At 40.7% G+C, this 21,777-nt stretch overlaps 1 protein-coding gene across 1 annotated transcript in view; it reads right to left on the reverse strand.

The window, feature by feature from the left end:
• plekhd1 (pleckstrin homology domain containing, family D (with coiled-coil domains) member 1) overlaps positions 1–21,777 on the reverse strand; it is a 33,436-nt gene that overhangs the window by 5,379 nt on the left and 6,280 nt on the right. Inside the window, exons 4-11 of the mRNA XM_034159503.1 lie at positions 21,322–21,398; positions 21,098–21,189; positions 20,957–21,009; positions 17,265–17,359; positions 17,066–17,159; positions 7,333–7,550; positions 3,133–3,265; positions 295–439 (exon numbers count right to left, since the gene is read on the reverse strand). Coding sequence (XP_034015394.1) covers positions 295–439; positions 3,133–3,265; positions 7,333–7,550; positions 17,066–17,159; positions 17,265–17,359; positions 20,957–21,009; positions 21,098–21,189; positions 21,322–21,398 — 907 coding nt within the window. The remainder of the gene's footprint in view (positions 1–294; positions 440–3,132; positions 3,266–7,332; positions 7,551–17,065; positions 17,160–17,264; positions 17,360–20,956; positions 21,010–21,097; positions 21,190–21,321; positions 21,399–21,777) is intronic.

Below are 21,777 nucleotides of genomic sequence, written 5' to 3' on the forward strand. Positions count from 1 at the left end.
GCTGTCTGCATCATCCTCACTACACTGCAGGCTGTGCTGAAGTCTGTTTGCCTCCGTCTGTATACATTAACTCAGATACACTCACTTAGTAAATGCAATTTTATGTCCGACTGCAAAATCCTAATGTTCTTTGACTGTGATTCTGACAAACCACAGTGTGCAGTCTAACAGGCAAAGAAAGCATCACTCATTCAATTTTTCTCAAATTATTTTTGAATGTCAAGACTTGAGTGCAAACCAAAAGTGCACAAATGGATTGTATTGGCCGTCACTGACGGGGGCGTCGGTACTCACGCTTCAGCTGCCCGACGTCGCCCTTCATCCTCTCGTCTCTCTCCTTGGTGCGCTCCATTGTGTTCAGACCTTTCTCCAGATCCTGCAGAGCCTCCTCAGCCTGCTTCAGCCTCTTCTCCAGCTCCAGCCGAGATTCAATCTCTGCCTGCCGCAAATACATAGCATGTTTATGATGTGAAAACTGGGAATATGTGGATGTGAAAATGACAACATCAATATTGGCACCGTTGTTCTCTTTAGGTAGCCAATTAGTGCACCCCTTATTCAGAGTACTGCGATCTTAGGGGCCATACTAAAATATGAAATGGAGCAAAATGGGGATTGATAATCATGAAATGGGGTAAAATGTAACAAAATTGAGCAGGGTGAACCAGACTGACTCCAAATTAGTAGTTTTATTTAATTGGTTGGCTTTTTTGTTTGTTTGTTTGTTTGTTTTGTGAGATGCGCTCAATACATGTAGTAGGGGCAGGTGCACCATCTGGCATTCAAGAGATGAAACGTCAGTCAGTGGGTCAGTCTGCTGCATTTCGCTACGTTTTAGACCCATTTCATTATCAGTCCCCATTTCACTTAAAAATAATTAAATAAAAGTGCTTCACTGAATCATATTTAAAAATATTTGGAGTCAGTCTGGGTCAGTCTGCACCATTTTGTTACAGTTTACCCCCATTTCATGATTATCAGGCTCCAATTTGCAACATTTCATCCATTTCGTGCAACCCCAATTCCACTGAAGTTGGGACCTTGTGTAAAATGTAAATAAAAACAGAATACAATGATTTGATAATCCTCTTCAACCTATATTCAATTTAATAGACCACAAATACAAGATATTCAATATTCAAACTGATAGACCTTGTTTTTGTGCAAATATTTGCTCATTTTGCAATGGATGCCTGCAACACATTTCAAAAAAGTTGGGACGGGACAACAAAAGACTGGGAAAATTGATGAATGCTCAAAGAACACCTAAATGGAAACAGGTGAGTGTCATGATTGGGTTTAAACGGAGCATCCCCAAAAGGCTCAGCCATTTGAGGATGTGAGGATCACCACTTTGTGAACAACTACGTGAAAAAATAGTCCAACAGTTTAAGAACAATGTTTCTCAATGTTCAATTGCAAGGAATTTAGGGATTCCATCATCTACAGTCCATAATATAATCAGATGGTTCAGAGAATCTGGAGAACTTTATACACGTACACACAACATTGAATGCCCATGACCTTCGATCCCTCAGGCGGCACTGCATTAAAAACAGACATTGTGTGAAGGCTATTACTGCGTGGGCTCAGGAATATTTCAAAACCATTGTCAGTTGACAGAGTTTGTCACTACGTCTACAAGTGCAAGTTAAAACTCTACCATGCAAAGCGAAAGCCATACATCAACAACATCCAGAAATGCCGCCGCCTTCTCTGGGCCCGAGCTCATTTGAAATGGATAGACGGAAAGTGGAAAAATGTGCTGTGGTCTGATGAGTCCACATTTCAAATTATTTTTGGAAATCATGGACGTTGTGTTCTCCGGACAAAAGAGGAAAAAGACCATCCAGATTGTTACCAGTGCAAAGTTCAAAAGCCAGCATCTGTGATGGTATGGGAGTGTGTTAGTGCCCATGGCATGGGCAACTTACACATCTGTGATGGCACCATCAATGCTGAAAGGTACATCCAGGTTTTGGAGCAACACATGCTGCCATCCAAGCAACATCTTTTTCAGGGACATTCCTGCTTATTTCAGCAAGACAATGCCAAGCCACATTCTGCACGTGTTACAACAGCATGGCTTCGTAGTTAAAGAGTGCGGATACTAGACTGGCCTGCCTGCAGTCCAGACCTGTCGCCCATTGAGATGTGTGGCGCATTATGAAGCCCAAAATACGACAACAGAGACCCTGGACTGTTGAACAACTGAAGTCATACATCAAGCAAGAATGGGAAAGAATTCACCTGCAAAGCTTCAACAATTAGTGTCCTCAGTTCCCAAATGCTTATTGAGTGTTGTTAGAAGGAAAGGTGATGTAACACAGTGGTAAACATACCACTGTCCCAGCTTTTTTGAAACATGCTGCAGGCATCCATTTCAAAATGAGCAAATATTTTCACAAAAACAAAGTTTATTAGTTTGAACATTAAATATCTTGTCTTTGTGGTGTATTCAACCGAATATAGGTTGAAGAGGATTTGCAAATCATTGTATTCTGTTTTTATTTACATTTTACACAACGATCCTCAATATATTATGTGCTTGAACTGATAATTTAACATTTTGTTGTAAAATCATGCTTGCTCAGCCAAACCTATCCTACAGGGAAAAAAATACATTATTGTTCATAATGTTCATGCAGCATTTTACTGATCAGATCAGATGAGATACGTTCTACTGCAAACAGAACTAACTGAGAGATGATGTGTGTCTGACTGGCTGTTAATCACATTTTGAGAAAATATGTTAAAAGGAAATTTTAGCGCAGAAGGTTCCTGGTTCAAACCCCACCCCTGCCACAGTTCACCATGTAATGTGGAGTTGTATCAGGAAGGGCATCTGGCGTAAAACTTGTGCCAAATCAACATGCAGACCTTGGATCTGCTGTGACGACCCCGAGTGAAAACAAGGGAACGGCCGAATGGGCTTACTTTTTATGTTAATTATTCTAGGTTGAGAAAATTTATGCAACTCTGTTTTCCTTGGAAATGTCCTTTTGAAAACACCATAAAAAGCATTGCCCTAAAAGCAGAATCTATATCATTTAAAAAAAAAGAAGACTACTCGGTGACCTTTAAAAACAGAGTGTTGTTTGGCTGCAGAGCGGATGAGTCATGTTGTGTTACCTTGAGCTCAGACTCGGTCTGCTGCTTGTCCACGGTGAGCTGAGACAGCGATTGCTGCAGCGTCTGCGCCTGCAGCGAGTAATAGTTGCTCTCCTGCTGGAGCACTTTAGCACGCTGCTCGTTCTCCCTCAGCCTGTGTAACAGAGTAAACATCATGCATGCTACCATTCTGTCAAATCACACTGATGCACAACACACACAGAAAAAAAAAGTACAGTATGGCAGTACAGTATATACAAAGGTGACAAACGAAAGGAAAAATCTGAATAAATTGACTGGAGAAACCATCCAGAGTAAATTATGCTAATCACATGCTCCAGACCTCAAGCCATCTGAACACCTATGGGAGTGTTTGGAACAACATGTTAGAGATTATCGTCAAAACACCAAGTTAGGGAACATCTTTTGGAAGAATGTTTTTTTTTTTTTTTTCATCTCTCCAGTAGAGTTCCCACAGACTTGTGGAATCAGTACCCAGTGTTGGGGAAAGTAACTTTGGTAAGTTACTTCATTAGTTAATCTATACAGTTATATTTTACAGTTACTTCTTACATTTACTTCATTAGCAGCTGCGGACACCTTGTCGGCAGCTGCTGAATGTAATTAATAAAGTGACTCATAATCTAATTTGGTTATTTTTAAGATTTAGTACTCAGAAAAGTAACTATTAGTTACTTTGCTGATTAGTTACTTTTCTGATTGCTCAATCTTACGAGTAACCAAGTTAGATTACTCGTTACCTTATTAGTTGCAAGTTTTCTGCAGATTCTAATAAAGTAATTGCATAAAGCTGCTAATGAAGTAACTGCATAAAGCACCTGTATAAAGCAACTAAAAAGTAACTAAAAAAGTAACTTGTCAAAGTTACTTTCCACAACACTGTCAGTACCATGGAGCACTGGCGAGTGAAAGATAGGGCCCTTCATATTTATATTAATTTAATTGGTCACCTGTCTGTATTTATGACCTGTATCTGTCCGATGGAACATTAGCTGGACTATTCAGATGCTAATGAAGTGATTTTCACTAAATCTATTCAAAATTCTAAATGCTGGGTCAGATGTGGAATAAAAACATTAGATTATGGTGATTCTTTAAAAAGCTGAAATCATGTGAAACCCTGTTTCACAGCCTTCAGTGATATGAGTGGCCCGTGGAGGGGAAAATTTTTTTTTTTTTTTTTTTTCATGACGTTGGGCCTGCTGCACCTAATGGGGGGGTCTGAGGGACCTCCCCCAGAAAATGTTGAAATATTACATGCAATCGGTGCAATTAATAAGCCAGCCCCAAATGAGAGCTAATCCTCAGAGCCATATCAGTCATAAAACCATATTTCCCCAAGATGACAGAACTATAATTAAGTCTGTCACATGGATTAGAATATGGTGTTATTTCTATTCCATAAGACCACATAATCACATTGGACTGTTATTGTTCTCTCTTTGCATTTAACTAAACATCTGACTTCAGCAATTTGTGCTTTTATAACAGCTGATAGTGTCTTAACATGAACAAAAAAGTAAAGCCGCACCTACTGTTCATCACGTTAACATATATCACTTGTAGTTGTCAGGAACGTGGATTTGGGTTTAAATTTGATTCTTACTTATATAAATAATTTTTAAATGCAGTGCTGACGTCAGCATTTCTGGGATACTGACAATTTGCCTGTCAAGCAAAACGACGCACAAACTTTTTTCACATCAATATTTGATATTTAGATCATGTTAAATATCTGTCATATTTTCCTCCAGTTGGATATTTCATACCCATGTAACAGAAGAACCATAAAATGCAGATTTAGCAGGCTAACATATCGAGTTTGCACATGGGTGCAATGTGGTGGGGGATAGGGGGGACATGTCCCCCACCTTTTCAACCGGGGGGACAGAATATGGTATGTCCCCCCCACCTTCTGACATATATGTGTGTACTTGAAACATGCTATGCCAGTCTTATGTGCAAACCATGTCAGTCTTATGTGCAAAACCATGTCAGAATAGTATCTTTGTTTCTGCAAGTTTGTATTTTTAGCAGCATTGACTTGTTTACAACACCTGTTTCTTGTTTGTCACATTCGGAATTTTCTGGGACGGCATTTGCCCAGATTTGAAACCAAAAATAGTTGCCTCTAGGGACTAGTGTCTACACATAAGTATCAATGGACCATATGCTAATTTACTAAATTCTGAAAGTTAGAAAAGGAAATCAGAAAAGCTATCTGGGACCTCAGAAAGCCCACCTGAAATTATTGCTTGATCTTCAAAATCAGTCTATGCAAGCGAAATTATGTTCAGTATGAGTGTTGTCATTAGTGCCACTTCAAAAATTAAATTCATGATAAGTAATTTATCCTAAACTTATGATCTGTTGTTTTTTTTTTTTCAAACTTAGGCAAAAACAAATCTTGAGAAAAAAAATACAGTATGCGATAGTTAATAATTATTAAGAGCCTGTTCTTTCATATTTATGAATACATTTTACCACATTGCAGTTTTTTTTTTGTTTTTTTTTTTATGAAAACTTAACCTATCATTCTTTTTGAGTTCTACACATGTGGTGATACCTTATTTACACCAGGATGTTAATAAAATCAATGCTGGCTATTCTCAGAATAAAGTACTTATCCACTTATCCACAGTTCGTGCCTTCTCCTGTCAGTGGAAGCAGTTCCGCCAGGCTTAGAAGCTAAGCCACATGACCAGGCCAGGAGGAGCTGGACTTGGTTGCCAGAGGCTATTTGAGATGCATACCATATGGGAGCACTTTTTAGGGAGTGGGAACTTGTCCCTACCATGGGGTCTTTTTTTTTTTTTTTAAGTACATAAAGTCAGTGCATGGCATCATGGACTACATTGTCGCAATTTTGGACTCCAATTTAAAGTTCGTGTTGGATGTTAAGCACCAGTGGAACATTAAAATGTAAGTCCCTTTTCTAATGTTTAGAATTTAATAAAATATCAAATGGCAAGTGATCTATTTTAGCCGTTATAGAAAACAAATAATGAATGTTTTTTATTCTTTCAGTGGCACGAATATTTCATGAAATGTTCATACCATTCATAAACCACTTAATACCACTCATAAACATTCATTATTACGTCCACCAAGGACGTAATAAAATCATCTGCATTTATTTATTTGTCTGTCTGTTAGCAGGATTACATCAAAACTACTGCATGGATTTTGATGAAACTTTCACCACTAATAGATATTAGACCATGGAAGAACCCATTAAATTTTGGAGGTGATCCAAATCTGGATTCTGGATCAAGATTTCACTTTATATAGGCTTTGAAGGATTATGTCAAAACTACTTCACGGATTCTCACCAAATTTTCACCACGGATACGTATTAGGCCATGGAAGACTCCATTAAATTTTGGAGGTGATCCAAATCCTGGATTAAGGTTTCACTTTATATAGGCTTTGAAGGATTATGTCAAAACTACTTCACGGATTCTCACCAAAATTTCACCACGGATACATATTAGGCCATGGAAGACTCCATTAAATTTTGGAGGTGATCTGGATCCAGATCCAGATTCTGGATCAAGGTTCACTTTATATAGGCTTTGAAAGATTATGTCAAAACTACTTCACAGATTCTCAGCAAATTTGCACCACAGATAGATATTACTCCGTGGAAGACTCCACTGAATTTTGGAGGTGATCCGAATCCAGATTGGTGGATGTCAGAAATCTCTGATTGCTCTTGTTTGTATACTACTATATTTTTGAACAAAAAAAAAAATACTAGAGTAAATAGTTATTCTCAATTGTTAGTTTCAGTTCAATTTGGTTCTGGAGGCCTGCCGCTGTGTGCATCAGCCAAAGAATGAGCGTAATGGAAAACATCAGGATATGGATGTTACATTTGAACATTAGTGCTGCACCATCTGCCTGTAACCTCCCATTTACTGCTGATCAGACAGACACTTGCTCAGGGATCAATACACATTTCCACTAGTAGTTACATCACATGTCCATTAGCAGAGAATGTTTGACCGTTAAAATGCCAAACATCTGTCATACAGAACAACATGAACACAGAACATCTTGAAGTTGGTTTTGCGTGATTAGTTTCTCATGTCTTAAAGAAAAGTGTATGTATATTAAAATATTCAGGGATTTTAAAAAGCATTTTTTTAAGTTGGTTTGCTTTTGCTGATGTTCTTTCTTTGAGTGCTTCTGACTCACTTGTCCTCAGCCTGCTCCTTCTCTGTCAGCAGGAGCTTCATGTGCTCTTCAATGTGGTGCAGATCCTGCAAGAGATCCACCTCCACCAAATTCCCTGCAGCGTTCTCGGGCAGCTTGCATGCTGACACTGCGCTCTCCTGCTCCTCCTTCTTCTGATCCTCATTCTGCTCCTTCACCCGGAGCAGCTGCAGGGTTCGCTGCTTCTCCTGAGACAATTCCTGTGGAAGAGTTCAGTCAGAATCAGTTAATCAGTGAATTCACCTGCTGGAGTGGGTGGTTGCACAGAAAACCTGCACCTTCTTGGCCCTTTCTGGAACCGGTTTGAGACCTCTGAGTCAGACGTTATCTAGGCCGACTTTTGGCGCTGCACTTCAGCATTGCTGATTTAACATATGAACACAGTGTTGCACGTCCCGCTGTATTAAAACCGAGCTTGAAATTTGTCTTATAAAGTTGATGGCATATTGATGGTTTCACACATATACATAAGTAGAAGCAGCGTATGTGCTGGTGGACGTACGGTTCATCCGGAAAGTATTCACAGCGCTTCACTTCATGTTACAGCCTTATTAGAAAATAAAGTAAATAAATGTTTTCCCCTCCAACTTCTACTCACAACACCCCATAATGACAATGTGAAAAAAGTGTTTTGTTTTTTTAGATTTTTGCAAATTGATTAAAAAACCTAAATTACATGTACATAAGTATTCACAGCCTTTGCCATGGAGCTCAAAATTGAGCTCAGGTGCATCCTGTTTCCACTGATCATCCTTGAGATGTTTCTACAATTTAACTAGAGTCCACCTGGGGTAAATTCAGTTTATCGGACATGATTTGGAAAGACACACATCTGTCTGCATATGAAGTCCCACAGTTGATAGTGTATGTCAGAGCACAAACCAAGCATGAAGTCAAAGGAATTGTCTGTAGAACTCCGAGACAGGATTGTCTTAAGACGCAAATCTGGGGAAGGGTACGGAAACATTTCTGCTGCTTTGAAGGTCCCAGTGAGCACAGTGGCCTCCATCATCTGCAAATGCAAGAGGTTCATATCCACCAGGACTCTTCCTAGAGCTGGCCGCCCATCTAAACTGAGCGAATGAAGGAGAAGGACCTTAGTTGGGGAGGTGATCAAGAACCCCATGGTCACTCTGTCAGAGCTCCAGCATTCCTCTGTAGGAAGAGGAGAACCTTCCAGACAGTTTCTTCCACCTCTGCAGCAATCGACCAATCAGGCCTGTATGGTACAGTGACCAGACGGAAGCCACTCCTTAGTAAAAGGCACATGGCAGTCCACCTGGAGTTTCCCAAAAGGCACCTGAAGGATTGTCAGATCATGAGAAACAACATTCTTTGGCCTGATGAGACAAAGATTTAACTCTTTGGCCTGACTGCCAGGTATCATGTTTGGAGGAAACTAGGCACCATCCCTACAGTGAAACATGGTGGTGGTAGCATCATGCTGTGGGGATGTTTTTCAGCAGCAGGAACTGGGAGACTAGTCGGGATTGAGGGAAAGATAAATGAAACAATGTACAGAGACATCCTGGATGAAAACCTGCTCCAGAGCGCTCTTGACCTCAGACTGTGGTGACGGTGCAGCTTTCAGCAGGACAATGACCCTAAGCACACAGTCAAGATATCAAAGAAGTGGCTTCAGGACAACTCTGTGAATGTTCTTGAGTGGCCCAGCCAGAGCCCAGACCTGAATCTGATTGAACATCTCTGGAACATTGATGGAGCTTGAGAGGTGCTGCAAAGAGAAATGGGTAAAACTGCCCAAAAATAGGTGCACCAAGCTTGTGGCATCATATTCAAAAAGGCTCGAGGCTGTAATTACTGCCAAAGGTCAACAAAGTATTGAGCAAAGGGTGTGAATACTTATGGACATGCAATTTCTTAGTTTTTTTTATGTTTAATAAATTTCCAAAAATTTCCAAAAAAAAAACAAAAAAAAAAAAGTTTTTCCCATGTTGTCATTATGGGGTGCTGTGAGTAGAATTTTAAGGGGGAAAAAATAATTTACTCCTTCTTTGTCTTTCGGCTGTTCCCGTTAGGGGTCGCCACAGCAGATCAATCGTTTCCATCTCACCCTGTTCTCTGTATCTTCCTCTGTCACACCAACCACCTGCATGTCCTCTCTCAGCACATCCATGAACCTCCTCTTTGGTCTCCCTCTTCTCCTCCTGCCTGGTGGCTCCATCCTCAGCATCCTTGTAGTTGTAGTCTTACACACCTCTCTGCAGCTTCTCTCCCCCTGCCATCCTCTCATTACCCCATCCCCGTAGAGACGGTGCCTGCTCCCAGAACACCAACAACCAGTAAAAATCTATTTAAGCATAAAAATTCAAAAAGAAAAAATAATATAGCACCTTCAACTGCACCACAGACTAAAACAGTTAAATGTGGTCTATTAAACATTAGATCTCTCTCTTCTACAACCCCTGGCAAAAATTATGGAATCACCGGCCTCGGAGGATGATCATTCAGTTGTTTAATTTTGTAGAAAAAAAGCGGATCACAGACATGACACAAAATTAAAGTCATTTCAAATGGCAACTTTCTGGCTTTAAGAAACACTATAAGAAATCAAGAAAAAAGATTGTGGCAGTCAGTAACTGTTACTTTTTTAGACAAAGCAGAGGAAAAAAAATATGGAATCACTCAATTCTGAGGAAAAAATTATGGAATCACCCTGTAAATTTTCATCCCCAAAACTAACACCTGCATCAAATCACATCTGCTCGTTGATATTGACCCTGTGCCATGACATTGACATGCAGACTAATGAGCAGATCTGATTTGATGCAGGTGTTAGTTTTGGGGATGAAAATTTACAGGGTGATTCCATAATTTATTCCTCAGAATTGAGTGATTCCATATTTTTTTCCTCTGCTTGGTCTAAAAAAGTAACCGTTACTGACTGCCACAATCTTTTTTTCTTGATTTCTTATAGTGTTTCTTAAAGCCAGAAAGTTGCCATTTGAAATGACTTTAGTTTTGTGTCATGTCTGTGATCTGCTTTTTTTCTACAAAATTAAACAACTGAATGAACATCCTCTGAGGCCGGTGATTCCATAATTTTTGCCAGGGGTTGTAAGTCCCTGTTAGTAAATGATATAATAATTGATCAACATATTGATTTATTCTGCCTTACAGAAACCTGGTTACAGCAGGATGAATATGTTAGTTTAAATGAGTCAACACCCCCGAGTCACACTAACTGCCAGAACGCTCGTAGCACGGGCCGAGGTGGAGGATTAGCAGCAGTCTTCCACTCCAGCTTATTAATTAACCAAAAACCCAGACAGAGCTTTAATTGATTTGAAAGCTTGACTCTTAGTCTTGTCCATCCAAATTGGAATTCCCAAAAACCAGTTTTATTTGTTGTTATCTATCGTCCTCCTGGTCGTTACTGTGAGTTTCTCTGTGAATTTTCGGACCTTTTTTCTGACTTAGTGCTTAGCTCAGATAAGATAATTATAGTGGGCGATTTTAACATCCACACAGATGCTGAGAATGACAGCCTCAACACTGCATTTAATCTATTGTTAGACTCGATTGGCTTTGCTCAAAATGTAAATGAGTCCACCCACCACTTTAATCATACCTTAGATCTTGTTCTGACTTATGGTATGGAAATTGAAGACTTAACAGTATTCCCTGAAAACCCCCTTCTGTCTGATCATTTCTTAATAACATTTACATTTACTCTGATGGACTACCCAGCAGTGGGGAATAAGTTTCATTACAGTAGAAGTCTTTCAGAAAACGTTGTAACTAGGTTTAAGGATATGATTCCTTCTTTATGTTCTCCAATGCCGTATACCAACACAGGGCAGAATAGCTACCTAAACTCTGTGAGTGAGATAGATTATCTCGTCAATAGTTTTATATCCTCATTGAGGACAACTTTGCATGCTGTAGCTCCTCTGAAAAAGAGAGCCTTAAATCAGAAGTGCCTGACTCCGTGGTATAACTCACAAACTCGCAGCTTAAAGCAGATAACCCGTAAGTTGGAGAGGAAATGGCGTCTCACTAATTTAGAAGATCTTCACTTAGCCTGGAAAAAGAGTCTGTTGCTCTATAAAAAAGCCCTCCGTAAAGCTAGGACATCTTACTACTCATCACTAATTGAAGAAAATAAGAACAACCCCAGGTTTCTTTTCAGCACTGTAGCCAGGCTGACAAAGAGTCAGAGCTCTATTGAGCCGAGTATTCCTTTAACTTTAACTAGTAATGACTTCATGACTTTCTTTGCTAATAAAATTTTAACTATTAGAGAAAAAATTACTCATAACCATCCCAAAGACATATCGTTCTCTTTGGCTGCTTTCAGTGATGCCGGTATTTGGTTAGACTCTTTCTCTCCGATTGTTCTGTCTGAGTTATTTTCATTAGTTACTTCCTCCAAACCATCAACATGTCTAATAGACCCCATTCCTACCAGGCTGCTCAAGGAAGCCCTACCATTAATTAATGCTTCAATCTTAAATATGATCAATCTGTCTTTATTAGTTGGCTATGTACCACAGGCTTTTAAGGTGGCAGTAATTAAACCATTACTTAAAAAGCCATCACTTGACCCAGCTATCTTAGCTAATTATAGGCCAATCTCCAACCTTCCTTTTCTCTCAAAAATTCTTGAAAGGGTAGTTGTAAAACAGCTAACTGATCATCTGCAGAGGAATGGTCTATTTGAAGAGTTTCAGTCAGGGTTTAGAATTCATCATAGTACAGAAACAGCATTAGTGAAGGTTACAAATGATCTTCTTATGGCCTCAGACAGTGGACTCATCTCTGTGCTTGTTCTGTTAGACCTCAGTGCTGCTTTTGATACTGTTGACCATAAAATTTTATTACAGAGATTAGAGCATGCCATAGGTATTAAAGGCACTGCGCTGCGGTGGTTTCAATCATATTTATCTAATAGATTACAATTTGTTCATGTAAATGGGAATCTTCTTCACAGACTAAGGTTAATTATGGAGTTCCACAAGGTTCTGTGCTAGGACCAATTTTATTCACTTTATACATGCTTCCCTTAGGCAGTATTATTAGACAGCATTGCTTAAATTTTCATTGTTACGCAGATGATACCCATCTTTATCTATCCATGAAGCCAGAGGACACACACCAATTAGCTAAACTGCAGGATTGTCTTACAGATATAAAGACATGGATGACCTCTAATTTCCTGCTTTTAAACTCAGATAAAACTGAAGTTATTGTACTTGGCCCCACAAATCTTAGAAACATGGTGTCTAACCAGATCCTTACTCTGGATGGCATTACCCTGACCTCTAGTAATACTGTGAGAAATCTTGGAGTCATTTTTTATCAGGATATGTCATTCAATGCACATATTAAACAAATATGAAGGACTGCTTTTTTGCATTTGTGCAATATCTCTAAAATTAGAAAGGTCTTGTCTCAGAGTGATGCTGAAAAACTAATTCATGCATTTATTTCCTCTAGGCTGGACTATTGTAATTCATTATTATCAGGTTGTCCTAAAAGTTCCCTGAAAAGCTTTCAGTTAATTCAAAATGCTGCAGCTAGAGTACTGACGGGGACTAGAAGGAGAGAGCATATCTCACCCATATTGGCCTCTCTTCATTGGCTTCCTGTTAATTCTAGAATAGAATTTAAAATTATTCTTCTTACTTATAAGGTTTTGAATAATCAGGTCCCATCTTATCTTAGGGACCTCATAGTACCATATCAACCCAATAGAGCGCTTCAGACTGCAGGCTTACTTGTAGTTCCTAGGGTTTGTAAGAGTAGAATGGGAGGCAGAGCCTTCAGCTTTCAGGCTCCTCTCCTCTGGAACCAGCTCCCAGTTCGGATCAGGGAGACAGACACCCTCTCTACTTTTAAGATTAGGCTTAAAACTTTCCTTTTTGGTAAAGCTTATAGTTGGGGCTGGATCAGGTGACCCTGAACCATCCCTTAGTTATGCTGCTATAGACTTAGACTGCTGGGGGGTTCCCATGATGCACTGAGTGTTTCTCTTTTTGCTCTGTATGCACCACTCTGCATTTAATCATTAGTGATTGATCTGTGCTCCCCTCCACAGCATGTCTTTCTCCTGGTTTTCTCCCTCAGCCCCAACCAGTCCCAGCAGAAGACTGCCCCTCCCTGAGCCTGGTTCTGCTGGAGGTTTCTTCCTGTTAAAAGGGAGTTTTTCCTTCCCACTGTCGCCAAGTGCTTGCTCACAGGGGGTCGTTTTGACAGTTGGGTTTTTCTGTAATTATTGTATGGCTTTGCCTTGCAATATGAAGCGCCTTGGGGCAACTGTTTGTTGTGATTTGGCGCTATATAAATGAAATTGATTTGATTTGATCCTTCTCCCTATATACCCTGGGTCCCTCCTCTGCACATGTCCAAACCATCTCAATCTCACCTCTCTGACTTTGTCTCCAAACCGTCCCACCTGAGCTGTCCCTCTGATATGTTCATTCCTAATCTTGTCCATTCTTGTCACTCCCAAAGAGAATCTCAACATCTTCAGTTCTGCCACCTCCAGCTCTGCCTCCTGTCTTTTTGTTAGTGCCACTGTCTCTAAATCATACAACATAGCTGGTCTCACTACTGTTTTGTAAACTTTCCCCTTCACTCTTGCTGATATTCTTCGGTCACAAATCACTCCTGCCACCTTTCTCCACCCACTCCACCCTGCCTGCACTCTCTTCTTCACCTCTCTACCACACTCTCCATTACTTTGAACAGTTGACCCCAAATATTTAAACTCATCTACTTTCACCACTTCTACTCCTTGTAACTGCACTATTCCACTGGGCTCCCTCTCGTTCACACACATGTACTCAGTCTTGCTTCTACTGACTTTCATTCCCCTTCTCTCCAAAGCATATCTCCACTTCTCCAGACTAGACTCAACTTGCTCTCTACTCTCACTACAGATCACAATGTCATCTGCAAACATCATAGTTATGGGGACTCCTGTCTGATCTCATCTGTCAACCTGTCCATCACCACTGCAAACAAGAAAGGACTCAGAGCTGATCCTTGGTGTAATCCCACCTCCACCTTGAATGAGTCTGTCATTCCAACTGCGCATCTCACCACTGTCACACTATTCTTGTACATGTCCTGCACTATCCTAACATACTTCTCTGCCACTCCAGACTTCCCCATACAATGCCACAACTCTTCTCTTGGCACCCTATCATAAGCTTTTTCTAAGTCCACAAACACACAATGTAACTCTTTCTGTCCTTCTCTGTACTTTTCCAACAGTATTCTCAGAGCAAACATTGCATCTGTAGTGCTCTTTCTCGGCATGAAACCATATTGCTGCTCACAGATCTTGACCTGTTTTCTAAGCCTAGCTTCTACTACTCTTTCCCATAACTTCATGCTGTGGCTGATCAGCTTTATGCCTCTGTAGTTACTGCAGCTCTGCACATCACCCTTATTCTTGAAAATAGGAACCAGCACACTTCGTCTCCACTCCTCAGGCATCCTCTCACTTTCCAAGATTTTATTAAACAATCTGGTTAGAAACTCTACTGCCATCTCTCCTAGACATTTCCATGCCTCCATTGGAATGTCATCTGGACCAACTGCCTTTCCACTCTTCATCCTCTTCATAGCAGCCCTCACTTCTTCCTTGATAATCTCTTTTACTTCCTGATTTACTCTCGCCACATCATCCAGCCTTTTCTCTCGCTCATTTTCTTTATTCATCAACTCTTCAAAATATTCCCTCCACCTTCTCAGCACACACTCCTCACTTGTCAGCACATTACCATGTGCATCTTTACCACCCTAACCTGCTGCACATCCTTTCCAGCTCTGTCCCTTTGTCTGGCCAATCGGTACAAGTCCTTTTCTCCTTCCTTACTATTCAACTTCTTGTACAGCTCGCAATATGCCTTTTCCTTTGCTTTTGCCACTTCTCGCATTACGCCGCTTCTCCTTGTACTCCTGTCTACTTTCTTCATCTCTCCGACTATCCCAAAACTTTTTCGCCAACCTCTTTCTCCTTATCCTTTCCTGGACCTCTTCATTCCACCACCAAGTCTCCTTGTCTTCCTTCCACTGTCCAGATGTCATACCCAGTACTGCCCTAGCTGTCTCCCTCACCACATCTGCAGTACTTTTCCAGTTGTCTAAAATTGCTTCCCCTCCAACTAGTGCTTCTCTCACCTGCTCGCTAAATTTCACACAACAGTCTTCCTCCTTCAGCTTCCACCATCTGATCCTTTGTTGAGCTCTCACTCTCTTCTTCTTCTTTACCTCTAAAGTCATCCTACAAACAACCATCCTATGCTGTCTAGTGACACTCTCTCCTGCTACCACCTTACAGTCTGTGATTTCTTTTAGCTTGCATCTCCTATAAAGAATGTAGTCCACCTGTGTGCACCTTCCTCCACTCTTATATGTTACCCTGTGCTCCTCCCTTTTCTTAAAGTAGGTATTCACCACAGCCATTTCCATCCTTTTTGCAAAATCAACTACCATCTGTCCTTCCCCATTCCTATCCTTGATACCATATCTACCCATTACTTCCTCATCACCTCTGTTCCCTTCACCAACATGCCCATTGAAGTCTGCTCCTATCACCACTCTTTCATGCTTGGGCACACTCTCCACCACCTCATCTAATACACTCCAGAAATCTTCTTTCTCCTTCATCTCACAACCTACCTGTGGGGCATATGCACTGATGATATTCATCATCACCCCTTCAATTTCCAACTTCACACTCATCACCCTGTCAGACACTCGCTTAACCTCCAACACACTTTTAACATACTCTTCCTTTAAAATGACCCCAACACCATTTCACTTCCTGTCCTCACCATGGTACAACAACTTGTACCCACCGCCAATGCTCCTGCTCTTACTTCCCTTCCACTTGGTCTCTTGCACACACAATATGTCTACCTTTCTCCTCTCCATCATATCAGTCAGCTCTCTCCCTTTACCAGTCATACTACCAACATTCAAAGTCCCCACTCTCATTTCCACCCTTCTAGTTTTCTTCTTCTCCCGCTGTTCGTGGCAACGTTTTCCTCCTCTTCTTCGTTGTCTTCGCCCAGCAGTAGCCCAATTTCCACCGGCACCCTGTTGGGCAATAGCACCGGTGGCGGACGTTGTTAACCCGGGCCGTGACCTATCCAGTATGGGAATTTGATTCTGAGTCTGCATAGTTGGGTAATTTACTCCATTTTGGAATAAGTCTGTAACATAACAAAATGTAGAAAAAGTGAAGCACTGTGAATACTTTCTGGATGCACTGTATGACTCAAAAACAAGATGTTTCCAAAACTGCATTATCGAAAAACAAGTCCTGATACCTTCCTTAAATTTTCCTTCTTAAGTGGTTGTATCTTATATTAAGTGTAGATTACATCTTTTGAGTAGAAATTAGACTTGGTAAGATTTGGCATTTTTGCAGTGTCCTTGACAGGAAAAACATTGATTAAATCTGGAGTTATTCCAACTTTGCTTGCATGTTGGAACCACCAGCTGAAATTTGTAATTTCTCATGAAACTCTTCATCTCCTGCAGGAATATATACTGAAGAGCAACACAGCAGCAATGCAAAGCCCATAACAACAGACACACAACAGTTTCATGCAGCGTGCGTGCGTGCGTGCGTGTGTGCGTGCGTGCGTGCGTGCGTGCGTGCGTGCGTGCGTGCGTGCGTGCGTGTGTGTGTGTGTGTGTGTGTGTGTGTGTGTGTGTGTGTGTGTGTGTATACCTCGATGGACTTCTGCAGGAGGACAGTCAGGCTGCTCAGCTGCTCCTTCTCTGTCTCCACACCGCTCAGCGACTGCGCCGTGCCCTCCAGGTCTCTGCACACAAACACACAACGCTAACGACATCTCTTGTGCACTCACATGCAAATGCAGCAATAGATTAGAAAGCAATCAAAATAAAAGCATGACTGATTTTTTTACAGTTTGATTTGCTCCTGCTCTGCTTTCAGCTCCAGCACCACCTCCTCAAATTTGACCTTCTCCTCCTCCAAAATCTGGTTCAGACGCTCCAGCTCCTGCACATAAACACACACACACACACACACACACACACACACACACACACACACACACACACACACACACACACACACACACACACACACACACACACACACACACACACACACACATTAAACCATTTCCAGCACAGATAGAAAGTAAACTACAGCTGAAATATTTTCTCCTTATCAGTATGTGAGGAATATTTTAAAGAAACAAACATACAACCCCTGGCAATAACTATGGAATCACCAGCCTCAGAGGATGTTCATTCAGTTGTTTAATTTTGTAGAAAAAAAAAGCAGATCATAGACATGACACAAAACTAGTCATTTCAAATGGCAACTTTCTGGCTTTAAGAAACACTACAAGAAATCAGGAAAAAAAATTGTGGCAGTCAGTAAGGGTTACTTTTTTAGATCAAGCAGAGGGAAAAAAATATGGACTCACTCAATTCTGAGGAAAAAATTATGGAATCACCCTGTAAATTTTCATCCCCAAAACTAACACCTGCATCAAATCACATCTGCTCGTTAGTCTGCATCTAAAAAGGAGTGATCACACCTTGGAGAGCTGTTGCACCAAGTGGACTGACATGAATCATGGCTCCAACACGAGAGATGTCAATTGAAACAAAGGAGAGGATTATCAAACTCTTAAAAGAGGGTAAATCATCACGCAATGTTGCAAAAGATGTTGGTTGTTCACAGTCAGCTGTGTCTAAACTCTGGACCAAATACAAACAACATGGGAAGGTTATTAAAGGCAAACATACTGGTAGACCAAGGAAGACATCAAAGCGTCAAGACAGAAAACTTAAAGCAATATGTCTCAAAAATCGAAAATGCACAACAAAACAAATGAGGAACGAATGGGAGGAAACTGGAGTCAACGTCTGTGACCGAACTGTAAGAAACCGCCTAAAGGAAATGGGATTTACATACAGAAAAGCTAAACGAAAGCCATCATTAACACCTAAACAGAAAAAAACAAGGTTTCAATGGGCTAAGGAAAAGCAATCGTGGACTGTGGATGACTGAATGAAAGTCATATTCAGTGATGAATCTCGAATCTGCATTGGGCAAGGTGATGATGCTGGAACTTTTGTTTGGTGCAGTTCCAATGAGATTTATAAAGATGACTGCCTGAAGAGAACATGTAAATTTCCACAGTCATTGATGATATGGGGCTGCATGTCAGGTAAAGGCACTGGGGAGATGGCTGTCATTACATCATCAATAAATGCACAAGTTTACGTTGATATTTTGGACACTTTTCTTATCCCATCAATTGAAAGGATGTTTGGGGATGATGAAATCATTTTTCAAGATGATAATGCATCTTGCCATAGAGCAAAAACTGTGAAAACATTCCTTGCAAAAAGACACACAGGGTCAATGTCATGGCCTGCAAATAGTCCAGATCTTAATCCAAATGAAAATCTTTGGTGGAAGTTGAAGAAAATGGTCCATGACAAGGCTCCAACCTGCAAAGCTGATCTGGCAACAGCAATCAGAGAAAGTTGGAGCCAGATCGATGAAGAGTACTGTTTGTCACTCATTAAGTCAATGCCTCAGAGACTGCAAGCTGTTATAAAAGCCAGAGGTGGTGCAACAAAATACTAGTGATGTGATGGAGCGTTCTGTTGTTTTTCATGATTACATAATTTTTTTCCTCAGAATTGAGTGATTCCATATTTTTTTCCCTCTGCTTGGTCTAAAAAAGTAACCGTTACTGACTGCCACAATTTTTTTTTTCCTGATTTCTTATAGTGTTTCTTAAAGCCATAAAGTTGCCATTTGAAATGACTTTAGTTTTGTGTCATGTCTGTGATCTGCTTTTTTTCTACAAAATTAAACAACTGAATGAACATCCTCCGAGGCCGGTGATTCCATAATTATTGCCAGGGGTTGTAAAAGGGGAGGAGTCAAGAAATGTTCTTTCATTATTAATACATGATAAAATGTCTGAATACAAATGATTTTTGGTGAAAAGGGTGAGATTTGTTTTGATGCTGTTCTACATAAGAGGGCACAGTCCCATCATATTATTTATTTATCCATTAATTTATCATGACTATTATCATTATTACTTGTTTCTATAAACTACATAAAGCTGCATGGATAAGGAGCTGGCCTGCCAATATGAAGACCTGGGTTCGAATCTCACTCATACTACCTTTCCTGTCTGCTTGGATGAGACAATCTACATTGTATCAGTCCACCCAGCTGTAAATGGGGACTGGTCTTGACTGGGGAAGTCACCGTTTGATGTTATGGAATCCATAGATAAGCACAGGCCTCACGGCCTGTATAGACTTACTTGTATAAAATACACTCGCCAGCCACTTTATTAGGTACGCCTTGCTTGTACTGAGTTGGACCCCCTTATGCCTTCACAACTGCCTTAATTCTTTGTAGCATAGATTCAACAAGGTGTTGGAAACAGTCCTCATAGCTGTTGGTCCATATTGACGTGAGACCATCACACAATCGCCCATTCAACCACTCTGCCCATTCTCCTCTGACCTCTGACATCAACAAGGCATTTTTTGTCCGCACAACTGCCACTCACTGGATACCTTCTCTTTTTTGGACCATTCTCTGTAAACCCTAGAGATGGTTGTGTGTGTGAAAATCCAGCCCGTCTGGCATCAACAACCATGCCATGTTCAAAGTCACTTAAATCCCCTTTCTTCTCCATTATGATGCTCAGTTTGAACTTCATCAAGTCGTCTTCACCACGTCTAGATGCCTAAATGCACTAAGTTGCTGCCATGTGATTGGCTGATTAGCTATTTGTGTTAACAAGCAATTGAACATGTGTACCTAATAAAGTGGTCAGTGAGTACACCTTAGTAGAACTTGTTGAAACCTGGTGAAAATGTTCAGTCTTGTATTGAAATCCAAATAAAATATGCAGATCTGGGAAATTTAAAAACAGTGAAAAGTTGGCATGCATGGGATTAATGAAGTCAGCCAGTGAGTCCTCAGAGTTTCAGTTAGTAACGCTGCAAAAACAACTGCATATTCAGCTCAGAAAGTTTGGGTTTTGATAGATGTAGGTGAGGACCAAGGAACCACCTATTTTTGGCAGCATCTTTTAACATGCAAAAATAAAATATAGACAGACAGGCTTATCAAGGTGCTAATCATAGGGCCCTGGTGGCCACCGTTTCTTGTTTTATAAAGCCTATTTTGAGTCAAACGTACCATAAAATATGTGGAAAAAATACAGGTGTACCCTAAACTCAGAAATGTGATGAGTGAAAAATGTCAGTAATTAACTTTCTGTTTTATCCAAACTTGCTGACAAAGTTGGTTTGTGCAAAAACATGTGGTCATGTTGTGTTGGCACAGTAACTTAAAAAGTAACTAATAAAGTAACTTTTCAAAGTAACTGTCTAATGGGTGTATTTCTATTTTTAAAATTCTAAATATTATGCACTTAAAGCTTACTAAGTAACACTGTCACAAAGTGCACCAACATATATGTATTTCAGTTTGGTTTTCAAAATAAAAGCCTTCATTTTTGAGTTCAAATCTCTTTTGCATTCCGAGAAAGTAAAAGCTGCAGTTGCAGTAAGTTACAGTGCACGTGAGTTACAGTACTTCTGTCTGCGCTCTCTGATGGCTGAGCTCCTCAGTCTCCTCCATCAGCTTATCTGCAGAAAGAAAAAAAAAACGGCAGCAGCACGTGACATAACTGTACTTGTTAAAGCGACTGGTTTATAGACGTGAGGTATTGTTTACCGAGGTACTCCTGCTTCTCCTTGGCCAGCTGCAGCCCCTGAGCCTCTAGGCTCTCAATCATGGCCTCCCCCAGCTGGGCATTCTTCCACGTGCTGTTTGGTTTGGACATAACCAAAGATGTGAACGTCTTATTCGATCATTGTGTCATGAAGCCATCCATAGTGTTTGTTACTTAATTGGCTCTAATCCCTTCAGAAGGGGATTATTTTAAATGGAATCCTCACACTTTCCCAGACTCCTGCAGCATCTCCATCCACTGGACCTGCTCGTCCTCAGACTCAGCAGCCAACACGATGGTACCCTGGAGGGCGACACACACAGTATCTGACGTCAGCATCTCTCTGTAAGGAGGCTGCCATGGAAAACGGGTGATAAGTCTCCACCCCGCCCCAACCCTCGCTCACATCCTCCACGCTGAGTAGCAGCTATACCCCCCTCAGGCTGACAATGCAAAGTACACGCAACAGACACACAAAAATACCCATCTTGTTCTGTCCATCAAAGCTATAAACAAACAGGGTGTGTACAAAGTCTGACAGCTTTAATGCATCACTTACAGACTGACCTGACAAATAACTATTTGTAGTGCATCATATTAGTTGCTACATACAATATTCAGCCCAGGAAGCAACCACACTGTCGCCAAACAGCTCAAACGTGGTGCGTATTACTACTTTTAA

Source organism: Thalassophryne amazonica, chromosome 19, assembly GCF_902500255.1.
Source record: "Thalassophryne amazonica chromosome 19, fThaAma1.1, whole genome shotgun sequence".
Classification (NCBI taxonomy): Eukaryota; Metazoa; Chordata; class Actinopteri; order Batrachoidiformes; family Batrachoididae; genus Thalassophryne; species Thalassophryne amazonica.